The sequence below is a fragment of the Trachypithecus francoisi genome, unplaced genomic scaffold, assembly GCF_009764315.1.
Source record: "Trachypithecus francoisi isolate TF-2019V2 unplaced genomic scaffold, Tfra_2.0 Lachesis_group10, whole genome shotgun sequence".
Lineage (NCBI taxonomy): Eukaryota > Metazoa > Chordata > Mammalia > Primates > Cercopithecidae > Trachypithecus > Trachypithecus francoisi.
The window spans coordinates 60,734,021-60,760,018 of record NW_022681455.1 but is presented as its reverse complement, the minus strand read 5'-3'; the positions used below and the strand labels follow the sequence as shown (position 1 = coordinate 60,760,018).

The following is a 25,998-nucleotide window of genomic DNA, read 5'->3' as shown; positions in this document are numbered from 1 at the left end:
AAGTGCGATGTGGTGCTGAGAAGAATGTAAATTCTGTTGATTTGGGTTGAAGAGTTCTGTAGATGTCTATTAGGTCCACTTGGTGCAGAGCTGAGTTCAATTCCTGAATATCCTTGTTAACTTTCTGTCTCATTGATCTTTCTAATGTTGACATTGGGGTCTTAAAGTCTCCCATTATTATTGTATGGGAATCTAAGTCTCTTTGTATGCCTCTAAGGACTTGCTTTATGAATCTGGGTGCTCCTGTATTGGGTGCATATATATTTAGGATAGTTAGCTCTTCTTGTTGAATTGATCCCTTTACCATTATGTAATGTCCTTCTTTGTCTCTTTTGATCTTTGTTGGGTTAAAATCTGTTTTATCAGAGACCAGGATTGCAACCCCTGCTTTTTATTTGTTTTCCATTTGCTTGGTAGATCTTTCTCCATCCCTTTATTTTGAGCCTATGTGTGTCTCTACACATGAGATGGGTCTCCTGAATACAGCACACTGATGGGTCTTGACTCCTTATCCAATTTGCCAGTCTGTGTCTTTTAATTGGAGCATTTAGCCCATTTACATTTAAGGTTAATATTGTTATGTGAGAACTTGATCCTGTCATTATGATATTAGCTGGTTATTTTCCTCGTTAGTTGATGCAGTTTCTTCCTAGCATCAGTGGTCTTTACAATTTGGCATGTTTTTACAATGGCTGGTACCAGTTGTTCCTTTCCATATTTAATGCTTCCTTCAGGAGCACTTGTAAGGTAGGCTTGGTGGTGACAAAATCTCTCAGCATTTGATTGTCTGTAAAGTATTTTATTTCACCTTCACCTATGAAGCTTAGTTTGACTGGATATGAAATTCTGGGTTGAAAATTCTTTTCTTTAAAAATGTCGAATATTGACCTCCACTCTCTTCTGGCTTGTAGAGTTTCTGCCGAGAGATCTGTTCTTAGTCTGATGGGCTTCCATTTGTGGGTAACCAGACCTTTCTCTCTGGCTGCCCTTAACATTTTTTCCTTCATTTCAACTTTGGTGAATCTGAGAATTATGTATCTTGGAGTTGGTCTTCTCCAGGAGTATCTTTGTGGTGTTCTCTGTATTTCCTGAATTTGAATATTGGCCTGCCTTGCTAGGTTGGAGAAGTTCTCCCGGATAATATCCTGGAGAGTGTTTTCCAACTTGGTTCCATTCTCCCCATCACTTTCAGGTACACCAATGAGGTGTAGATTTGGTCTTTTCACATAATCCCATATTTCTTGGAGGCTTTGTTCATTTCTTTTTACTTTTTTTTCTCTAAACTTCTCTTCTTGCTTCATTTCATTGATTTGATCTTCAACCACTGATACCTTTTCTTCCACTTGATCAAATGGGCTACTGAAGCTTGGGCATGCATCACGTAGTTCTCATGCCATGGTTTTCAGCTCCAACAGGTCATGTAAGTACTTCTCTACGCTGTTTATTCTAGTTAGCCATTCTTCTAATCTTTTTCAAAGTTTTTAGCTCCTTGCGATGGGTTTGAACATCCTCCTTTAGCTCAGATAAGTTTGTTATTACCGATCGTCTGAAGCCTTCTCTCAACTCATCAAAGTCATTCTCCTTCCAGCTTTGTTCCATTGCTGGTGAGGAGCCTCCTTCCTTTGAAGGAGAAGAGGCGATATGATTTTTAGAATTCTCAGCTTTTGTGCTCTGGTTTCTCTCCATCCTTGTGGTTTTATCTACCTTTGGTCTTTGATGACAGTGACATACAAATGGGGTTTTGGTGTGGATACCCTTTCTGTTTGTTAGTTTTCCTTCTAACAGTCAGTATCTTCAGCTGCAGGTCTGCTGGAATTTGGTGGAGTTCCACTCCAGACCCTGTTTGCCTGGGTATCACCAGTGGAGGCTGCAGAAGGGCGAATATTACAGAACGGCAGATGTTGCTGCCTGCTCCTTCTCTGAAAGCTTCCTCTCAGAGGGGCACCCAGCTGTATGAGGTGTCAGTTGGCCCCTACTGGTAGATGTATCCCAGTTAAGCTACTCAGGGATCAGGGACCCACTTGAGGAGGCAGTCTGTCCATTCTCGGATCTTAAACTCCATGCTGGGAGAACCACTACTCTCTCCAAAGCTGTCAGACAGGGACATTTAAGTCTGCAGAAGTTTCTGTTGCCTTTTGTTCAGTTATGCCCTGCTCCCAGAGGTAGAGTCTACAGAGGCAGGCAGACCTCCTTGAGTTGTGGTGTGCTCCACCCAGTTCGAGCTTCCCAGCCTCTTTATTTACCTACTCAAGTCTCAGCAATGGTAGATGCCTCTCCCCCAGCCTCACTGTTTCCTTGCAGTTCCATCTCAGACTGCTGTGCTAGCAGTGAGTGAGGCTCCAGGGGCATGGGACCCTCCAAGCCAGGTGCAGGATATAATCTCCTGGTGTGCCATTTGCTAAGGCCATTGGAAAAGCGCAGTATTAGGGTGGGAGTGTCCCGATTTTCCAGGTACCATCTGTCACAGCTTCCTTTGGCTAGGAAAGGAAATTCCCCAACCCCTTGTGCTTCCTGGGTGAGGTGATCCCCCACCCTGCTCTTTGGGCTGCACCCACAGTCTGACAAGCTCCAGTGAGATGAACCTGGTATCTCAGTTGGAAATGCAGAAATCACCCATCTTATGCGTTGCTCACGCTGGGAGCTGCTGACTGGAGCTGTTCCTATTTGGCCATCTTGGAACCTCTGCCACTCCTTGTTAATTGATGGGCATTTGGGTTGGTCCACAATTTTGCAATTGTGAATTGTGCTGCTATAAACATGCATGCATAAGTATCTTTTCTGAATAATGACTTATTTTCCTCTTGATAGATACCCTATAGTGGAACTGCTGGATCAAATGGTAGTTCTACTTTTAGTTCTTTAAGGAATCTCCACACGGTTTTCCATAGTGGCTATAGTAGTTTACATTCCCACCAGCAGTGTAGAAGTGTTCCCTGTTCACCACATCCACACAAACATCTACTGCTTTTTATTTTTTTTATTATGGCCATTCTTGCAGGAGTAAAGTGGTATCACATTGTGGTTTTGTTTTGCATTTACCTGATCATTAGTAAGGTTGAGCATTTTTTCAGATGTTTGTTGGCCATTTGTATATTTTCTTTTGAGAATCACCTATTCATGTCTTTAGCCCATTTTTTGATGGGATTGTTTTTTTTCTTACTGATTTGAGTTCATTATAGCTTCTGGATATTAGTCCTTTGTCAGATGTATAGATTATGAAGATTTTCTCCATTCTCACTGCTTGTTATTGTTCTGTTCAGGGTATGTAATTCTTCTTGTTTTAAGCTGGAAGAGTTTTATTTTTCCAGGAATTTAGCCATCTCTTCTAGGTCTTCTAGTTTATGTGCATAAAGGTGTTCATAGTTGCCTTGAATGATCTTTTGTATTTCAGTGGTGTCACTTGTAACATCTGTTTCATTTCTTAGTAAGGTTATTTGGATTTTCTCTCTTCTTTTCTTGGTTAATCTTGCTAATGGTCTATCAATTTTATTTATCTTTTCAAAGAACCAGCTTTTCATTTTCTTTTGTTTTTCTTTTTTTGTTTGTTTCAATTTCATTTAGTTCTGATCTGATATTGATTATTTCCTTTCTTCTGCTGGGTTTGGGTTTGGTTTGTTCTTGTTTTCTCTAGTTCCTTGAGGTGTAACCTTAGACTGTCTGTGTGCTTTCAGACTTTTTGATGTAGGTGTTTAGGGCTATGAACTTTCCTCGTAGCACTGTCTTTGCTGTATCCCAGAGGTTTTGATAGGTTGTATCATTACTGTCATTCAGTTCAAATAATTTTTTAAAATTTCCATCTTGATTTTTTTATCAAATACTCATTCTGGTGCAGGTTATTTAATTTCCAAGTATTTGCATGGTTTTGAAGGTTCCTTTTGGAGTTGATTTCAAATTTTACTCAACCATGGTCTAAGAGAGTGCTTGATGTAATTTCAATTTTCTGAAATTTATTGAGGCTCATTTTATGGTCTATCATATGGTCTTTCCTGGAGAAAGTTCCATGTGCTGTTGAATAGAATGTGTATTCTCTGGTTGTTGGATGAAAAGTTCTGTATATATCTACTAAGTCCATTTGTTTCAAGGTGTAGTTTAAATCCATTGTTTGTTGACTTTCTGCCTTGATGAAGTATTTAGTGCTGTCAGTGGAATATTGAAGTCCCCCACTATTACTGTGTTGCTGACTGTCTCATTTCCTAGGTTTATTAGTAATTGTTTTATAAATTTGGGAGCTCCAGTGTTAGGTGCATATGTGTTTAGGTTTGTGATATTTTCCTGTTGGACACGGCCTTTTTACCATTATGTACTGTCCTTGTCTCTTTTAACCGCCATTGCTTGAAAGTTCATTTTTATGATATAAGAATAGCTACCCCTGCTCACTTTTGGTGTCCATTTGCATGAAATGCCTTTTTCCACCCCTTTACCTTATGTGAGTCCCTATGTGTTAGGTGAGTCTCCTGAAGGCAGCAGATGGTTGGTGAGTTCTTATCCATTCTGTGGTTCTATATCTTTTAAGTGGAGAATTTAGGTCACTTACATTCAATGCTAGTATTGAAATGTGAGGTAGCCTTGCTTTCGTTGTGCTCTTTGTTGCCTGTGTACTTTGTTTTTTTTGGTTTTTGTCTTGTTTTGTTTTTGCTTTTTAATTTGTATGTATGTTTTATAGATCCTATGTGCTTTACACTTTAAAGAGGTTCTGTTTTGATGTGTTTCCAGGATTGTTTTCCGAGATTTAGAGCTCCTTTTAGCAGTTCGTGTAGTGGTGGCTTGGTAATAGCGAATTCTCTCAGCAATTGTTTGTCTGAAAACGACTGTACCTTTTCTTCATATATGATGCTTAGTTTCACTGAATATAAAATTCTTTGCTGATAATTGTTTTGTTTGAGGAGGGTGAAGATAGGTCCCAAATCCCTTCTAGCTTGTAGAGTTTCTGCAGAGAAACCTGCTGTTAATCTGATAGGTTTTTCTTTATATATTACCTGGCACTTCTGTCTCACAGCTCTCAAGACTCTTTCCTTTGTCTTAACTTTGGCTAACATGATGACAATGTGCCTAGGCAATGATGATCTTTTTGCAATGAATTTCCAGGTGCTCTTTGCGCTTCTTGTATTTGGATGTTTAGGTCTCTAGCAATGCTGGGGAAGTTTTCCTTGATTATTCCCCCAAATATTTTCCAGGCTTTTAGAATTCTTGTATTCCTCAGGAACAAAGATTATTCTTAGGTTTAGTTGTTTAACATAATACCAGACTTCTGGGAGCCTTTGTTCCTATTTTCTTATTCATTTTTGTCTTTGTTGGATTGGGTTAATCTGAAGACCTTGTCTTTGAGCTCTGAATTTCTTTCTTCTACTTGTTCAATTCTATGGTTAAGACTTTCCAGAACATTTTACATTTCTAAATGTGTGTCCAAAGTTTACTGAATTTTTCCTATTGTTTTTGATTTCAACTACCTATTTCTTTAAATATTTCTCCCTTCACTACTTGTATCATTTTTTGAATTTCCTTGCATTGAGCTTCGTCTTTCTCTGTTCCCTCCCTGATTTGCTTAATAACTAACTTCCTGATTTCTTTTTCAAGTATCTCAGGAATTTCTTCTTGGTTTGGATCTAGTGCTGGTGAACTAGTGTGATTTTTGGGGGGTGCTGATGAGCCTTGTTTTGTCATATTACCAGGGTTGGTTTTCTGGTTCCTTCTCATTTAGATGGACTCTGTTAGAAGGAAGGTTTAAGGCTGAAGGCTGTTGTTCAGATCATTTTGTCCCATGGGGTGTTCCCTTGATATAGTACTCTCACTCTTTTTGTGTGAATGTGGCTTCCTGTGAACCGAACTGCAGTGATTGTTGTCTCTCTTCTGGTTCTAACCATCCAGCAAATCTACATGGCTCTGGGCTGATGCTGTCCATTGCCGGCATGGATTCCTGTGATGTGAACCATCTTTAGGTCTCTCAGCCATGGATACCAGCACCTCTTCTGGTTGGGGTGGTGAAGGGCACAATGGACTTCATGAGGGTCCTTAGCTTTGATGGTTTAATGATCTATTTTTGGGCTGCTTGGCCTCTTGCCCAGAGGTGGTGCTTTCCAGAACAGCTGTAGTGTGGAGAGGGATGGGCAGTGGGCGGGGCCCTAGAACTCCCAAGATTATATGCTCTTTGTCTTCCACTACCAGGGTGGGTAGGGAAGGACCATCAAGTAGGGGCAGGGCTAGGCATATCTGAGCTCAGAGTCTCCTTGGGTAGGTTTTGCTGTGGCTGCTGTGAGGGGTGGGGGCGAGATTCCTAGGTCACTGGAGTTGTGTACCTAGGAGGATTATGGCTGCCTCTGCTGGATCATGCAGGTTGTCAGGGAAGTAGGGGAAAGCCAGCAGTCACAGGACTCACCCAGCTCCCATGCAAACTGAAGGGCCAGTCTCACTCCCACTATGCCCCCAACAACAGTCCCAAGTCTGTTCCCAGGCAGCAGGTGAGAGGGCCTTGAAAACTCACCAGAGGCTTTCCGCCTCCCAGCTGCAAAAGAAAAGGGCTTTAGTTCTTCCCCTGCTTGTGAAGTCTACAAGCGGGATTGGTGCCCTCCCCCAAGCTCTGGCCAGGAGACTTCTCGCCTGGTTCAAGCTGTTACAAAGTTCAGCTACAGAATTCGTTCTCCCTGTTGAGTTTTGCCCCCTGTTCCTCTGGTCGCCCTCCTGATGGATCCCTGTGGTGCCAGGCAGGAATGGGCTGCTTGGGGACCCAGCAAGCTCCCAGGGCCTTTCTGCTGCTTCCTCTACACCTGTATTTCACTTGACTCGGCTCTCTCACTTGACTTGGCTCCAGATTAAGTAGGAAACTTCTCCTGCAAACAGACCTGGACCTTCAGCTTCTCCAGTGGAGGTGTGTGCTCCGGAGAGGAGGCTCTCCTTTTCCCACTTCCACAGTTGCGGTGCTCACAGTATTTGGGGTGTCTCCGGGTCCTGCAGCAGCAGTCTACTTCCTTCAGAGGGTCTGTGGATCCTTTGGGGATTGCTGGTTTGTTCTTGCAGTAACGTTTACTTTTTTATGAAGCTAAGGTTATTTTGTAGTATGTGGTAATGATCCATTTATCAGTAATATTTATTGAATGATCTTCCTTATTCTCATTAATTTGAAAAGCCACTCATAATAAAAATCTTCCAGGTATATTTGTGTCTTACGCTGGACTCACTCCATACCTTCATGTTTCCATTAAGATCACATTGAATTGATAAAATCATTTAGTGAGAATTGGCATGTCTATTATACTAAAATTTCCTATTTGAAAGTATTTCTACTAATAATTTACTTTATGTCCCTCAATGATTTAAGGTTTTCTTTATTTAGAAGTTGCCTGTAACGTATTATAGTTATCTTATACATGAAAGAGAGAAGGGACTGTGGGATGCTATCTTCCTTTACTTCCAACTCCAATGTAGTTGTCACTTGTGAGATGTGTATTCTAAGCCAGTGGGCAGCTTGGTGGAAGTAGGTTCCTGAATTATAGAAATTGGAGTATCTATTCTGCTTTCCTTTGCATTGGGCAAGAGACTGGAGATTAGCCTAGACAAAATTGGAGCGAAGCGAATCCAGAAGAAAAATTTAAGGACTTGGGGCTAATATTAACAAATTAGAAAAAAAGAACAATAATGCAAATAAAAGTAACTTAGGAAAGGGGAATCATTGAAAATGAAGCTGAAACAAATGAAATAGAAATAAAGACAAAAGATAAAAATATAAGAATTAAGTACTCATTTTAAGATATAAAGTATAGAAATAAACCAAAATAAATTACAAAAAGGCAATTATTGATGAAACCAAAATAAATAAAATAGAAATAAAGTATAAAGGACCTTGGTTATTAGTAAAGCTAAAGAAAATAAGTTCTTCAAGTTATGATTAGAGTAAAAAGATGAAAAATATGATTAGGAATGAGAATGTGTCATAATCATAGACAAAGGAGAAATTTTTTTCTTAGAGAATAAAATATGTATGTCCATTGCAAACAAACTTTAAAACTTGCAGAAAATGAATCTTCTTCTAGAAAACCATAATTATTCAAGTTGACTCATAAATGAAAAAAACATTTTTAATTGCTACATTAGCATCTTCAAAGGTAATTCAATATGTACTATTTTAAAAGTCACTACAATAATACACATTTGTAAGTATTTCATCTTATCTATTAAGGATAGATTATTTCAGTGTTACTTATTCCAGACAATAGCAAAAGGTGAGTGCTTCTCAATTCATTTTATTAACCCAGCATAGCATTAGCACAAGAAAATAAAACTATAGACCAATTTCACTAAATGCCTGTAGGAGGGGGAGAAAAAGGTACATATTAGCAAATATAATCAAACAATGTACCAAAAAATATATTACTACTAGGAATGTTCTAAGAATACCAAGGTTATTCAATACCAGGAAATTTATCAACATAATGCAAAATCAAAAAATAATCTAAAGGAAAATATTTTTTGATTAATCAATACTAAAATGTCATCAGATAGATACAAATAAGACATCCAATCAAATTCAACAGACATACTTGTTTTATTAAGAAAATTAGAAAATAGAAACTAAAAAATGGAATAAAATACTAAAATTTAATAAACCTTAGTTTGAGACCAAAAGCACATATTATTCCTATTGGTAAAACACTAAGACCTCTTCAATTAAAATCAGAACTTGGCAAGGATGGCTAGTATAACTATTATTATTTGCCATAGTCTTGAGAAGGTCCAAGCAAATACAATGAGATAAACATAATCAATACTCATACTAGAAAAGAAGATACAAATCTATTTTTGTTGGCAGTATAATTTTAATGAGAAAAATTTGTACAAGACAAAAAATAAAAATCAGTAGCTTTTCTTCTTAATAGCACAGCTGTATGTAAATATAAAACAACTTCACTTTGTCTTCTATTCTCCCTTTGAATTTGCTCAATGGTGTTAATTATCCTTTTTCCCCCTCAAATAAAAGTTCAGACATGGTCATTCCTGGATCACAAAATATCAGTTCCGCTTAGTAATTCGGTTGTCCATTTTTATACAACAGGCAAATCTATCCACATTAAATTTCATGCTTTCATGTGGCCAGGTGTGGTGGCTCATGCCTGTAATTCCTGCACTTTGGGAGGCCAAGGTAGGCAGACACCTGAAGTCAAGAGTTCAATACCAGCCTGACCAACATGGTGAAACCTGTCTCTACTAAAAATATAAAAATTACCTGGGCATGGTGGTGTACAGCTGTAATTCCAGCTACTCAGGAGGCGGAGGCAGGAGAATCATTTGAACCCGAGAAGAGGAGGTTGCAGTGAGCCAAGATTGCACCACTGCATTCCAGCCTGGGCGACAGAGCAAGCTCAGTCTCAAAAAAAAAAAAAAAAAAAAAAATCATGTTTTTTCCTTCCGCATTTGGGACTGACTTAGCTAGAAAATTTCAAGGGTAAAGGGAAACTGAAATTCTTTCTCCCCTGTTTTGCTCCCTACAGCACATGGCCCTTCAGCATGGAGTTCAGGGACAGGAAAGGAGGACAGGAGATTTCTTTCTTCACTGAAATGATTGAGTTGATTTAGCTTCACTGCTCTCTGAGTTTGGCATTCAGTCATCCATCCTTGTCTTGTGGAACAGTTTTACGGATGCTTTGGGGACCCCATGGCTGGAATTCTTCCACTTGTAATTTTCTTTACTTTGGGAAAAGGCATATCTATTCCAGCTGGTTGTTTGCTCCTTCCCCAACCTCTGGCATCTCATAACATCTTCAGCTTTCCCTGTTGAGTGATCTTTGTCTCTTAAGGTGGTTCATTTGGTCAGAACTTAAGAAAACACAGCATCTTTTTCCTATAGCTGAGCCACGTCAGATTCCAGGCAACATGCTCACATCCTTTCCCTGACAGCCTCTGGAGTGCTGAACAATTCCAGCCAAGAAGCAGCCTGTCATTGGTTTTCTCCTTCATTGCAGCCAATTAATCTTCCACCTGTTAGACTTTCCGGGCAGAAGTCAGTACACTATGTCCCCTTACCTCAAACTTCAGGGATACATATTAAGCTCTCCAAGTTGTGTTTCTAAAACCCTTCCCTCTTGATTTGAGGTGCAAGGTGAGGGCTACAAGCCTTTTATCCTCTCAATAAGAGTGAGGAATTCAAGAGTCACCAGCTGGTTTTCAGCCTCCTGCTTTATAAATCCCTCACTTTGATGTGTTTTTTCTACTTTCTTTGTGCTTCAACTAGAACTTCTATTTTAACCTCTTGTCACACTTTCAAGCCCAAACTAGAATTAGAAATAAGAAATTTTCCAGTCACAATTGTAACAAAAAAAAAAACCTACAAAATACTTTGAATACCTTTAATGAGAAAGGTGCAAGACTTCTATGTAGAAAATTATAAAACCTTAAAAGCATTATATATGAATGACTTACAAAACTTTGCCATGCTGTTAGATAACAAGATATAATTCATAATAATTTTTGAAATTATATGTATAAATTACATGTGAGAAAATTGCTATTTTAATGCATAATTACATAACATTTTAAAGCTTTTGAGTCTGATCTAGAATAATATGTATAATAACAACCCATCAATACCTAGTGAAATACAAAAAGTAAATAAATGTGAGAGGGAACTGTCCTTGCCTGTCCTTGCCTTGCTAGGTATCAGAACATACGTTAAACTACTATCAGCATTATCAGTGTGGTACTGGCATAGTAAGATACAAATAGATCAACAAGAAGAAGAGAAAATTAAGCAAAAGACCCCAGCATATATGATAATACAATTGATGACCAAATTGCTGTTTTATTCAGTTGTGAGATAAGGTTTTAGTTAATAGATGAAACTGGCACAACTTATTCTCCACAGGAAGAAAACAAAATTAAACTTCTTTTATATTAGGTATTAAAATAAAACCTGGATTTATTAGAGACTTAAAATATGAATCAGTGAATATCTCAGAACAAAATCTAAGATTTTGGAATAGCCTAGAGATGAAGGAATAATTCTTAACCAAGACAGAAAATTCTGGAGCTGTAAAAGAAAATATTAGGACAATTGTTAAAAAAAAACTTTTGAATTACCTGGGATTTCACATCTAAAGTCAGTAGAAAAACAATAGATTTGAAGAAACTATTTCTGAGGTGACAACAGATTAACGTAATATTCAAAGAGCTCTTTTGTATTGTCAAAACAAAGATAAGTTCAAAGAAAAATAATAAAGCATATGAACAGACATCTCACTAAAGAGTATACAGATGGCCAACAAGTACAAGGTACTCAAACTCACTAGTAATCAGGGAAATACCATTAAAGTAATAACTAGACAAACCACCCTCATCAGATTGTCAAAAATTAGAGAGAGCAATGATATATATTCCTGGAGGGAATTCAAGAAGTTTATACACACTTTTTTATGGAAACATGAATTGTAATTTTAGAATGCAATCTGACAGCATGTGGAAATGGCTGTGATGCAAGAATTAGAGGCCATGCAAGGCCTCAACGTGGATTTTCCCTTAAGAAGTATTACTTCAGAAGTGTCACTGTTGAATCCTCATTTCCCCATGGCTACGAACAACCCGAACCCCTGATATAATCCCAAGGATGAAAGGGGCACTAGTCAGCCAAGTGGTAGGTTGATTACATTATGGGAGAGGCAGGAATTTGTCCTTAATTCTCCTGATTATTTATTCTGGATTTGGATTTTCTTTCCCTACTAGTCATGGTTCTTCCACCATTTCTTTTGAGGAACTTCATCAACATATGTCATCATGGTATCCTGCACAATATTACTTCTAAGCAAAAGGCTTCACAGTGAAAGAAATAAGGCAAGGAGAAATACTGAACTTACGAAATTTGTCACCCAAAAGTTGTTGGCCTTATAAAATGGCAATATAGTATATTAAAGACTCTGTGGCAGCATCACCTGGGCCACCTTTCAGGATCATGGCGCCATTCTGAAAGATATCATGTATGCTGTGAAACTGACACATGGTGCTATATCTTCCATAATCATATGACACAGATTCGGAAACCAAGGGGGAGCAGCAGAGCAGTTTGTCTCGTGATCATCCCTAAAGACCCCGCTCACAATTTTTCCTCTCTCTGTGACTCTGAGCTCCACTCATTCAGAGGCTTTTGGCACCCAAAAGGAAAAAGCTCTCAAGAGATGTAGCCATAGCCCTGTTGAATCAATTTACATCATCCACCTCCCTTTCAGGCTTCCATGAAACCACACAAACAGGTACGAAGGGGCTTGAAGGTGTTGCCCCGAGTGACCGATCACAGTAGGCACAGAAAGGAGGGTTACGCATTCATTTATTTATTCAATAAAGAGAGCCTGCTATGAGCAGGCTCTGTTCCAAGTGCTTAGGACACAGCAGAAAACAAAAATGACAAAATCCTCCCTTCATGGACCTTACATTTCAGTGAGGAGCGAGGCATTCTAGTGATTTGTGAGAAGGCAGATTATAAGTGCTGTGGAAAAACAAAAACAAACAAAAATGCTGAGAAGATAAAGAGAAGAAATCCCTGGTGGGGGGGGGTGGTGGATCAGGGTGTTTTCATAAGATTTCAAGATATTTTTGGATGCAAGGAGACAATTCATTTGGATAGATGAATGGCGGAACTTTTGTTACTTACAGCTTCAAATGGGGGAAGACTGCCATAGGGCCACATGGAGGTTTTGCTTGGAGAGGGCTTTTGTGTGGCAAGCCGGGTGGGCTTAGTTAGGTTTTGAGGGCTCTCTGTAGATTGGCTAATTTGAATAATTCTGAGGGCTCCAAGGTGTGACCCTAGTTGTCTGATGCCTGGCCCAGGGCAGTTAGGACAGGTGTGTGGTAGCCTGGAATGTGAGAGTCCAGAGAAATGATTAGCCTCCAACCAGGGCCCCAGACTGGGTTAAGACAGCATTTCTTAAAAAACCTTATCACACAGAGGAAGGTTGGAAGTAAATAGAGTGTACAGGGTATGACAAGGTAGGCCTCAGGGAGAAGGAGAAGGGTGGGATTGAAAAAAAACACTGGAGGTGAGAGAATTAACCAGCAGTTGAAAAAGTGTTCTGGTGAAACCCAGGTAACCCTCTCAGTCAAAGAAGAATATGGATGAGGAAAAAAAATTACATCTTTCTGTGAACTCCAACGGAAACTTAATGTATTCTTAACTGTGAAAAATCAGCATAAAAATCACAGTTGTATTATCAGCACCTGCGACTTTGTCACCAAGAGAAATCAGATCCGTTTTTATCACATGACAGTTGTTATATACTGTAATAAAATATGCTGGTGCCTCTCTCAATGTGAAGCTGCTATAGTTTTTATGCCTAGTTATTATGCCTACCTGCTGCTAGATCTTGCTATTTAAATACATTACAAAAAAACTATACTGTTTCCTTCATGACAAAACATTTGTTATAATTTATTAATTGTATTTCAAAAAGGTAGATTTGTTTTATAATCTTGTTATAATTTATTAATTGTATTTCAAAAGGGTAGATTTGTTTTATAATCTTATGTATTTTACGGTATGAATTTAAAAACATTATTCTGAGGAGGGTTCCCACTAGCTTCCCCAGACTGCTATAGAGGCCCATGACATGCATACATGCACAGGCGCGTGCACACACACACACAGACACACACACACAGTGAGAAGCCTGCCTTAGGGTAGTGCCTCGCACATCCAGTGGTAAGAGTTAATAGAAGCCTATTGAAACTCTTGACCACAGGCCCACCATGGCCTGGCCTCTGAGGAATGAAGACTACACCAGATAAAGAATCCAGCCAGCTGCAGGGAAGGCAGAAAGCAAGGAGGACATAGGAGAAAGAATTTAAATTTGCTTCCCCTACATGAAAGGAGAGCATCCAAGGAAGAAAGTTATGTTATGAGAAGTGGCCTTCTGACCAGTTCCAGGAATCTGGAGTTTAGCCCCAGGGTTTCCTGGTGAATGTGTCATTTGCAGGTTTGCTCTGAGATCCATTTCTCACCCTGTACAAGCTACATTTTCTCCTGCCAATGGAAGGTCCTGTCAGCAGACAGGCGAGTGGGGGGAAGAGAGAAACTAGAGAATTTCTCCCCTCTCCCCTCTACTAGTAGCTGTATCTGCTATTGGTTCCAGCTCCCACTTAACAGGTCTCCAAGCTACCCATGGTCCCGTGTCCTGATGAGCAGCCCCCATTACCGAACCCAGCTCCTGCCAGGAGGTTGCAGCTCTTGGGCTTTTTTATTATCATTATACTTTATGTTCTAGGGTACATGTGCACAACACTGTGTCTTCCCTTTGTTCTTTCAGCTACAGAGGTGGCAGCTGCTTTCGGCTGTTCAGTTGTTGCTATCCTATAGGTGGCCTCACCATCCCCTGTTTGCTCTCCCTTCATAATTAGCTGCCTGTATCAAGTCTTTCCATTTGGCTATCTCTTGTGGATGCTGATAAGCAAAAAAGCACAATAGTAGCAGTACCTTTGAGTCTGCCACCAAGAAAAATCACAGATACTTCAGTATCACATTACAGCTGTCATATGCTCTCTGGTTTCTGTAAAGTATTTGGGTTTAGTAACTGAAACTTAGTCTGTATCAGGACAGGATCACAACAAAAACATGAGAACAAATGGCCATTATTCAGAGATCCCTTCTGTACTTGGAACAAAATGCTATAAAAGAAAAAACTCTAAGGCAACTCCAACTGGGAAAGAAGGGTGACACTTTTATGATTTTATGTCGGATTATTGCATTATGTTAAAAGGAAGTTATTATTTGAAAATGCAAGTATAAGAAGGATGCACATTGGCACTCAGCAACCAAAGGTCTGTGGGAACCATTTATTGGGTATTACGTTTTTTTCAGTTTTGGATTTTGGCCACGTAGCACCTGAACTTCCTTCTTATTTGCGTACATATACATGCCTCAGGACAGGCCAATGGGATACTCTCCCCAGGATTTGCACCCGGAAGAAGTGGTCCAAAGAAAGAGTAATATTTAGAAATTATTTGTAGCTGAGGTAGTTGCACAGCTGTCCCCAGTCATAGAAATACCAGTGGCTGCATCCTGAAATAGCTGTTCATACAACGTGAACTTGGCTGGTGAACTTGGCTATATTTGAGCTACCTATGTTCCTTTGTTTTTGCCTACTTTCCCTGCTAGTTCTCCAGCCCTCCCATTGACTATGAGGTAATCTGTCTCCTTTCCTGCTTAAGATGATCAGGGTTAGTTTATATTGCCAGTAACCAAGAAACCTAATTGGTACAGTTTTATTCCAAGTATTGCATGCTATACCAAATAAAATACTTTATTTCATTTTGTTTTCTGATTGTTGTTTGCATACTTTAACTCTTAATTATTCCAGTCATTTTTTTGTAGTGCTATAATATTCCATTATAGTTTGAGATAGGCACCTGCTCACTATTAGTACACAAAGTCTTGGGGCTATTAGATATAACAAGATCCTTTCCAATTAAAAATACTCAATATAAATGTTATATCTTGTGAATCACATATGATATTTTTATTTTGTTATTACTTAGAATAATTTCTTATGCCATATTAATATGAAATCTTTTTATATGCTTTTGAAACATTATGTGTTGTGGTCCCCAGAAATGAGTTAGTATTTTGTAAGATGCCACTGCCTTTTTCTAGCACTTCAACAGCTAAACCACAGTTGTCTTAAAATTATAGTTTTCCCTTTAGTATCCCTGGTTAAGATTTTTTCTTTTTTCTCTCATGATTAGAGTACATACTGATTTTTGATAAACCATCCTTATTAGATTTTTGCTTTTTCTAATCTGCTTTTATACAATATCAAAAACAAAAATGAAAATTATAGTCATTTTGTGTGTTTGTGTCAATTACAGTCAATCTGTATATTTGTGTATGCATGTGTGTGCCTGTGTCTCCAAATGTTCAAGCACTTAGAAATCTTTAAGGACATATTGATCTTTTTAACCATTGTTTATTTATTTATTATCCATGCATATTAGAAAACAATTGAGCTTCTATTAAAACCTATTTGCTGATAAATTCATTGGTATATACTGAGTATCAATTAAATGCTTGATACTGCAAAGCAGTTAATATGTGTTTACATTTCTATTAGATATAGAAGGAGGAGTATAAGAGTTCTACAGAATTTTATGCGTCCATGGCCAGGACTTGGGAGGAAAGTAAAGCGGTAGAATGTCAATCTGTGAGGAGTGCCAACTTTAATAATGTAATATTTTAATAATTACATAAAATACCTGCCAGTGGCCTTTAATCGGCCAATGTCATGAATATCCCAGCCATCATAGTGAGGTAGGTAACATAACATGTTAGAAAGAGCACAGGCTTTGGAGTCAACTGAACAGGGGTTCAAAACCGGACTCTGTCATTTCTTAACTCTGTGACTTAACATCTCTGGGCCTCAATTTCTTCATCTATAAGATAGGAATAGAGGTAGAAGAACATCTCACTGGTGTTCTGTGAGAAATAAAGTAATTTAGATAGGGCATCTAGCAGCTGGGACATAATAGATACTATAATTGCTATTTTTAATATTTTAGAATATACAATAGTGGATCTAAACAACCATATCTTGAAAAATGATATAGTAACAAACTAAAATAATGTATCCACTGAACTTGAGTGATAACCAACTCCAACCTCAATGTTTCTTAATTTCTTAACTAAATATTCATGGGCATGAAGAAATTCATGAGTTAGAAATGAGAAAATTATTCAAAACACATCAGTTTCAGAATATCTTGTGTGTGTAATAGCTAGGAGTCTTATTTTATAACAATAAACTACTAACGAAGGGAATGTAATCCAATATAAACCTGAACAGCTTATGTAATATGAATTATAGAGGATGTGAAAATTTTACCATTCGCAAAGCTTATGCCATAAACTGTAATGTAATGCAGATACTATGATTATGATTTGAACCTATATGTTTCAGGGATTTTTCCCCTTTTTTGACATTTTGTGATACTGTAAAACATCCTACCTATACCTAATTTAGTTACTTTGGAAAGCCAGAAGATGGCACTAATTTCTAAGAATTATGCATCTAAAAAGAATGCTTCAGATTCTAGCATGTATTATTTCTTTTGCTGGTGGAAATTATAATGCTCTACATTTTCAACAGTTTTTCTATCTTAATGTAAAATTCTGTTTGTTCTTAGCTTTTTCCTGATGATTAAAGAAGTTAGAATGGTAGGAATTAAATATCTATATAGAATGCGTGAATAATTTATTAAGAGCAGGAATTGGCAACCAACTAATCATATTTATTTCATGTTTTTACCTGTGGGTGAATTGAATATTATATATCCATTTGAATAGAGAGCTTAATTTTATTCATGTATTGGATATCTCTGTCTTGGTTCAGAAGAAAAACCTAAATGCATGTTTTCTGTACAGGCTACCATCACCTATAACTCTTGGTGATATCTCAGGACATACTTATTTCTATTCCCTTTAAAAGATAATCACATTTGTAGGTTGCCATTTTTACTTCTAAATGATAATGCTGAAGAGTGTGAAAGTGTATTCCACAAGGAATTTGTTCAACAACAAAACAAACAAAGACAATGATCACGTACACAGTTTGATAACCTAATTGCTTTTCGGCAGGATATTAAGCTAAATCTAGTGCTATATTACTAAGAAGTTAAGAACAAAGAGAGAGGAAAGATGTGTATACTCAAAGCTAGGAAGGAAAACTGGAGAGGCAAGTAATGGTCTTGTATTTTTGCAAATTTATCCATCTGCCTAAGGATAGATTAATTTTCCTGGCAAAGTTAAATGTATATTTCAAGATACGCTACACTGCTGAACACCATGCTTGGAAAACTGGCATTCTGGAGTCTTTCAAAATCAGCAGTTTCCAAGGGAAAATCTATCTACCATCTGCTTGCTTCATTAAAATACATAATAGAGAAGGAAGAACTGAATTAGATTTTCACTAGCTCAGCGCTCCCTGGTGTCCACTCTGCTGAGGTTATACACAGCAGCCTATATAGAAAACAGAATCCAAGTAAAAATCAACCACAGGTTTGTCTTTTGTATCTGTTTAAAAACAGAGCAATGAACTCCAAAAAAATTATATATTTAGACTAAACAATCTATCTTGAAAACACTTAAAGGTTTCAAGTAATTTTTGATACACTTAAGAAAATATTTTCAACACCACATGTATAATTTTAAACATGATCATAAAGGTATCATATGGATATTTTGTCAGGTAAAAGGCAAAATAGTCTGTCAAAAACTATCAATTGCCCCAAGAAACCGAGTCAGTATTTTTAGCTCACAAATTTAAAAATACATTATTTTCAAATATTAAATGGAAACTAATGTTTATAAGATAAATTATAAAATTACATAGTTATACAACTTAATTATTAAAAACAACGATTTGGGCCAGGCCCAGTGGCTCATGCCTGTAATCTCAGCACTTTGGGAGGCTGAGGCAGGCAGATCGCTTGAGCTCAAGAGTTCAAGACCAGCCGGGGCAATATGGTGAAACCCCATATCTACAGAAAATACAAAAGTTAGCCGGACATGGTGGTGGATGCCTGTAGTACCAGCTACTTGGGAGGCTGAGGTGAGAGGATTGTTTGAGCCCAGGAGACGGAGGTTGCAGTGAGCCAAGATTGTACCACTGCACTCCAGTCTGAGTGACAGAATGAGACCCTGCCTCAAAATAAAAAAAATAAAAATAAAAAATAAACAGATTTGTCAGGTTAGGAGTCCCTATGCCTTGATTTTCAGTATGTGTTCCATTACCTGAATTTTTACCCACAGTAGAAGAATTAAGATTCCATATTATTGCAAAAATTTACTAACATTTTTCAGAGGAAAGGACTTAGTACAAAAAATTTCAAACAAGCAACGATTAGCATTGGTGATGGTGTAGAAATCTACTTCACAACTTCATCCAACAGCTCCGTAAGTGCAGAATAGTTAGTCACCTAAGAACAGAGTTGTGAAGATACTAGATAAACAGTAACAGCAGAGATATACTATCATAATATATCTTACTATGTCCTTAACACTACTTTAACCTTTTACATGTATTCATTCAACCATTTGATAAATATGCATCTTATACCCAATTAGACCATGAAGGACAGGCAAGCTCTCTGCCTTAGTGGAATCTGCAATCTGAGTGGGGAGAAAAAATAATAAAAAGTAAACAAATAAATAACATATAATGGAATTGGGCCATGTAAATAAAGCAGGTTAAGAGACTAGAGAGTAAGGGCTGTGGTGGGGGCGGGCATAAGGAGATTAATACTTTAATAGGGTGGTCAGGAAAGGCCCTGTGAGGAGAGAACACCTGAGCAAGTCTTGAAGGAAGTGAAGGAGCAGGCCATGTAGCTTTTGGGGAAAATGTGGTTCAGGCACTGGGAACAGGAGCAGAAGCCTTGAACTGGGAATGTATTAGGTTTGCTTAAGAAACACGAAGAAGTTCGCATGGTTGCAGCAGAATGAGCAAGAAGAAATGAGTATAAAATAAATCTGGAGATTAGGAGATTTGTCCATGTTCAAGAGTTTTTATTTTATTTCAAACTTCAAGGGAAATACTGGAGGACCTTTGATATGCAATTTATATTTAAAAGACCACTTTGGCTACCATATGGAAAAGAGATTGTAAAGTGACAAAGGTAACAACAGGGAGACCAGTTAAAAAGCAAATATTATAGTTTGGGCTAGAAATAACAGTGCATTGAACTTTGATGGTATTAACAGAGGCAGTGAAAAGCAGCAGTGTAATTTGGGATATATTTTGAAGATGAAGCTAACAGTATTTGTCAGTTTGTCAGTTGAGGTAGCAGAGAAAGATACAATTTAAGGATGATGCCTAGTTTTGCTCTGAGCAAAGAGAGGGAAGACTGGGGAACAGATTTGATTGCAAAGGAAGGGAAGGGATTTGGGTTGGGGGAAAGATTACAAATATTGGAATAAAGAGTTTTGCTTTGTGTATGATCAGCTTGCAATTCTTATCAGACATGCAAATGTATGTTCATTATCTAGCAGTTGGTTGGATATGTGAATCTGGAGCTCTGGAAAAAAGCCAGGGATAGAGACTGTTTACTCAGGAGTCATCTACCTGTAAGCGGTACTCATGATCAAATACAGAATGATGGTAGATGGAGATAACTGGAAAAATAGGAGAATGAGGAGCAGCAGTCATTAAGGTAGGAAAAATACCAGGAGAGTGCAGTGGTCATGGAGACCAAGTAAAGAAAGCATTTCAAGAGAAAAGAAATAATCAACCTTGTCAGTTGCTTCTGAGACACTGAATAAGATAAAAACAGAACTGACATTTAGTTTAGAAAGACTGTGGTCACTAGTGATCTTAACATACAAAAGTTCAAAGAAAAGATAGAGAAGATAGCCTGACTGGAATAAAATCAAGCATGAATGGGAAATAAAATTTTGAAAGAGTCAATACAGACAACTCTTTAGAAGCCCCTTGCTAGTATGGTGAGCAGAGAAACATGCAGTAGCTAGAGAGGAATGTGGAGTAGAGGGAAGCTTTTTATTTATAATGGGGACATTCTAGCATATTTCATGTTAAAGGGAATGCTGCAGTAGAGAAGAAGAATTTGGTAACTCCTGGGAAGCAGGACAGAATTTCTGAAATGATGCCCTTGAGCAGATGAGAAGGGGTGGATGAAATACCCAGGCAGAGTCAGCCTTGTCAGCAGAGGGAAGGCAAAGCATAGGGATAAAAATGAAAGATTTGAGGGTGGGAGAATTTGACAGTGAAAGCATCTGGTAGTTCTCTGTTGATGGGTTTATTTTTCTCAGCAAAATAAAAAGCAAAATTATTAACTGATGAGAGACAATAAATATTAGATGTTTGAGGAGAGAGGAAGCATTAAATAGCCATTTTAGAGGCTGGGAAAGTGACTTGACTGGAAATACGTAGTAGGATTGCAGGTCTGGTGGGAGAGGTTTGCCCACTTGAATTGTATGGTTAGCTCCAGTGTTTCCTTCAGCCATAGGCTTTTCTCATTCTTCACAAATGTTAGGTATTCTCACGTTCTCATTTTATGAACAAGGAAACTAAAACAGAAAAGTGAAATCACTTGCCCAAGTTTACACAGAAAGTGAGGACATCCAGAATCGAGCCTGAACTGGCCAGCCCCAGCTGCCTCCCTCCATCACTATGCCATAGATAGCTTATGTTTTACTACCAGCCGGTGAGCTTTAGGATGCATCCCTGCAGAGTTGAGGAAAGATGTTCTGAAATCTGAGCTATTTGTATGTCTTTTTCCTACATCCCAATAGCTCATCTTTGCCACTTCTGTGCATTATGCATAAAATTTTAATAATTCAGATTAAAAGAAAGACTAACCACAGATTTTTTTTCTTTGAGCTGGAATCTCACTCCAACTCCCCCAGCCTGGAGTGCAGTGGCCCGATCTCCGCTCACTGCAACCTCTGCCTCCCGGATTCAAGTGATTCTCCCGCCTCAGCCTCCCGGGTAGCTGGGACTACAGGCATGTGCCACCACACCCAGCTAATTTATTTATTTATTTATTTTTAAGTAGAGACGGGGTTTCACCATGTTGGCTAGTATGGTCTGGATCTCCTGACCTCATGATCTGCCCGTCTCAGCCTCTCAAAGTTCTGGGATTACAGGTTTGAGCCACTGTGCCTGGCCACAGTAAAATATTTTTAAAAGGAAAATATAGTTACATTAAAAAACAATAATGCCTTATTTCTCTGCCATATTGGGAATGAGAAAAAATTGCTTTAGTAAATGATTAGAAAATAGAATCTTATACCCTGTCTATGATAACTTTTGCTAAAAAGTGTTTTATAAGCATAATATAACATTCTAAAAAGATTATACATTGAGCCTATAATATAGCACTGTAATATTATAGAAAATATCACAATATTCTCTCTTTACTCAAGGCTCTTAGAATTTTTAATGCTCCTAGATGATGTCTGGATACCTTTTGACTGTGCCTGAAATGGTCCCAGAGCATTATTAGTGATTTTGCTTTCTTCTACACATTAAACAATTTATTTTAGTCTAAATTCCAGCATCTCCCTTTTTTCCTCATGTTCCCAATTCATTCATGTAACTTTAGAAGAACTGACAAAAAATGCATGACTTTACACATGGTATCTGTGAGGCAACTAGGGATTGCAAACATTTTTAAAAATGCATTTAATAGCCCAAAAATATTCCCATTACAATCTGTTCAATTTTCTGACTAGATGATGACTGATCCTCCCAGAAGGTTAATCTGGGAATTTGTGCAGTAGAGTAACCAAATTAACCAAATGTTACCTGGTGGAAGATGGAAAAGGGCTTAAAATATTGAAAAGAATAATTTGTAAGGTTGAAAGTCTTCTCCTAATCTGAGTCCCTCGCATTCTCCTGCCTAATCCAGAGTGATAGAGACAGTGTGAGTGAAGACATAGAAGCCTCTTAGTGATGGATTATATTATCTTTGGCCCCTTCTCCTGATTTCTATTGCTCCCCATAGAGGCCCTATCTTTTTATAGGTTCAAAGTTATCACAAGAAAAAGCCCCTTGAAGTAAGTCACAACTAATGGTTTAGAGGAAGAACTTACCTATCAAAATATGCTTGGATCTCTCTGTGTTACCATTCAATAGAAATAGAATGTGAGCTGCATATGTAAATTTTTTTCTAGTAGCGACATTTTCAAAGTAAAAAGAAACAGATGAAATTTATTTTAGTAATACATTTAACCCAATGTTTAATGGATATGGGAATGTTATTAATAATATATTTTAATTGTTGCATACTAAGCCCTTCCCACACAGGCCTAGCCACAATTCAAATGCTCAACAGCTGCAGGTACCACTAGACTAAGACATGCTGAGCATGTGACAGATCCATTCCTATGGGTCATGGTTATTATCAGTCTTCGTTATTATTCTCAAACTTCAAAAGTACTTATTTTTGATAGTATAAAATTATATCATGAAACTGATTGCACTGATAACATATTTCTATTAACTGTTTAAATATCACACCATTGCCTTCTTTAATGAGTTACCCATAAATTGCCTTACATTTACACTTCTGCATAAGCTTAATTATTAGATTTCTTGATATCAAAGTTCTCATTTTCATCCTTGACCAAAGTATGGTCCTCTGGCTCTCTGTCTAATCTTTGATTCACACTTCATCAACAGAGTAATATTTCTAAAAAGCAACTTTTATCATTGCCCAACAACTTTAGGATAATAAAGAAAATATAAAGTTCTTCATGATTTGACCACTATCTTGTTTCATTTCCTTCCACTCTTTTTATTCTTCATTCTAAAATTTGCAGACTTCATAAGTTCCCTGAGTATGACATGTTGTTTTGGTCTTCACACCCTAGAACATGCTATTTCTTCTGCCTGAAAGTTCTTATACCAGGCCTCAATTTTCAATCCAGTTCAGCTGAATAAATTTATTGACCTCACACTAATTCCTTGAGGGACTAGTGCTTTTTTATCTTTGTGTCACTAGCATCTAGCACAGGGTCTGACAGTAAAATACTATATATATGAGATATGTATTTGTCAATCTAGCCTAAATGTAATGAAACCTTTAGGTAGACTCAGTTGTAAATTATTAACAGGAAGAAATATTAAAAGCAAAATATAGTCATTCCTTTTCTATTTTAGTGTTAAATTTAACTGAATTCTATTTTCATAGTTTTTAATGCCAACATTGAATGATGGTCAGTATTTTTATTCTGTTTCAATTCCAGTACATTCCATTTCCCTCAGTCACCCTCCCCATAGTACTATTAAAGTGATATACCTGATGGGAAGAGTGTTATTATCTCAGGGACACAATTTATAAAGTTTTCATTAGATTAAAAAATAAGTATAAGAAGCAAAATGTCTCAAAAGTCCCTACTTCACATTCTGGTGAGATTTGAGAAAATTATACTTAACCTATGCCACACATCCCAGGGAATAAACTGTTAAGATTTTAATAAAATATCAAAACAAAGTATTCAGCTTATTCACACAAATATCTTAGTTTAACAGTCATATAATAAACTTATAAGATTTTAATAAAATATCAAAACAAAGCATTCAGCTTATTCACACAAAAATCTTAGTTTAATAGTCATATGAAACAAAGATATATAAACATTTAACAATAATGTTTATATTAATCCCAGGACAGCACAATTATTTGCTACACAATTATAAACAGATGTAAGAAGCTCTTTTAAGCGTTAGATACCAGAGTGAGGATATTTCTTAAGGCTTGTAAAAATTCTAGTTTTACAGCTTCCCTGGAGTTCCAACATCTCTTGAGAAGGAAACAACACAAGCTCTTATGTTCTCAACCAAGCTGTCCCCAACCAATAAAAATAGATCCTAGGAACATCCCTTAATCTGGTGACATCATCCATAAAAGACAGGAATGGGGTGTCAAAAATCCCCCTTTCTATTTTCTGTTGTCCTCTTGGGGTAAGGAAATGTAAAAAGCCAGTGGGGACTTATGAAGGAAACAGTATAATGAAAGAGAAGAGTTTGATACAAGAAGCACCTCTCAAATTCCATTTTTTTTCACACTGGCCCTTGAACTTCTGTTTTACCATTTCCTGTTTTTAATAAATCTCCCTACACTTTCACACCTATTGAATTCCATGCTTTTATTACTTAACAAGCATCCCAGCAAAGAAAGAATGAACATTTCTTTTAAACAAGTATTTTTACTTAAAGCAAAGTTCTGGTCACTAACCAGTGGTGATGGAAAACTGACCAATTTCCTTCCTGTTTCTTGACTTTCCTAGCCCTGACCTGGGGCTTTGGTTCATATAAAGGTGCAGGATTAGAAAAGCACAGTTTTTTTCAAAGCTGTGAGCTCCTCTCTAAGTCATATCCAGGTTTTGGATGCCAAATCATGTTTATGAGGCACCTAAGCAAATACTTTGGCTGCCAGTAATCTTTTCTATTTCTAAAATTAAGCTTCAAAATATAGGGGTTTGCTTTTTAAGTAAATTATCCATTATGTAGAAAGAGTATGCTAGTGAAAGGTTTTATATAAGATCTCAAAACATTGCATTTGCTTTGTTCTTGTTCTGAAATTTCCTATTGAGTCACTTAGTTGCTCAATGCTAAAGGGCACTAAAGTATAATTAATGTGATAGTAAACAGACTATTTGGCCAGATAAATCAGCAAAACGTAACCCTCACTTTACAAATACATGTACAGGTTTATTTTAACTGTTTGGTTTGGGTTTTTCCACAGCTATTAATATCACTCAGCCGAGGTTCAGTGGCACAGATGCCTTTGGATACACCTCATTCCTGGCTTATTCACGGATCTCAGACATCAGCTTCTATTATGAATTCCACCTGAAGTTTCAGCTGGCAAACAACCACTCAGCACTGCAAAATAACTTGATATTTTTTACTGGACAGAAAGGCCATGGTAAGATTAATTGAACCCTCTAGGACTTGCCTTGATCCTTTAAGAATACTTTAGAGATTCCTCAGGGAGATTCTAATTGGCTGTGGTTAAAAAAAAAACAAAAAAAAAGGCATTTGCCTAGATGCAGCATCCTCCTGTTTTCTACCTTGAGTATGTTCCTTGTAGTCCCAAGTATTTAGCAGTTCCCTGACCCTTTCTGATGCTCTACTTTACATCAGGGCTACTGTATTAGTCAGTTTTCATGCTGCTATAAGAACTGCCAGTGACTGGGTAATTTACAAAGGAAAGTGGTTTAATTGACTCACTGTTCAGCATGAATGGGGAGGCCTCAGGAAACTTACAATCGCGGTGGAAGGTGAAGAGGAAGCAGAGCACCTTCTTCATGAGGCAGCAGGAAGAAGTGCCTAGCAAAGGGGAGAATAGCTCCTTATAAAACCATCAGATCTCCTAAGAACTCACTCACTATCAGAGGAACGCATGAGGAAAACCACCCCCATGATTTAATTACCTCCACCTGGTCTCTTCCTTGACACCTGGGGATTATGGGGATTACAATCAAGATGAGGTTTGCATGGGAACAGAAAACCTAACCAT

The 25,998-nt window shown here is 37.7% G+C and overlaps 1 protein-coding gene across 2 annotated transcripts in view; it reads left to right on the top strand.

Annotated features, from left to right (window-relative positions):
• EYS (eyes shut homolog) overlaps positions 1–25,998 on the top strand; it is a 2,089,174-nt gene that overhangs the window by 1,967,403 nt on the left and 95,773 nt on the right. For both annotated transcript variants that reach the window (XM_033217548.1, XM_033217547.1), the window contains one exon: positions 25,222–25,404. In XM_033217548.1, coding sequence (XP_033073439.1) covers positions 25,222–25,404 — 183 coding nt within the window. The remainder of the gene's footprint in view (positions 1–25,221; positions 25,405–25,998) is intronic.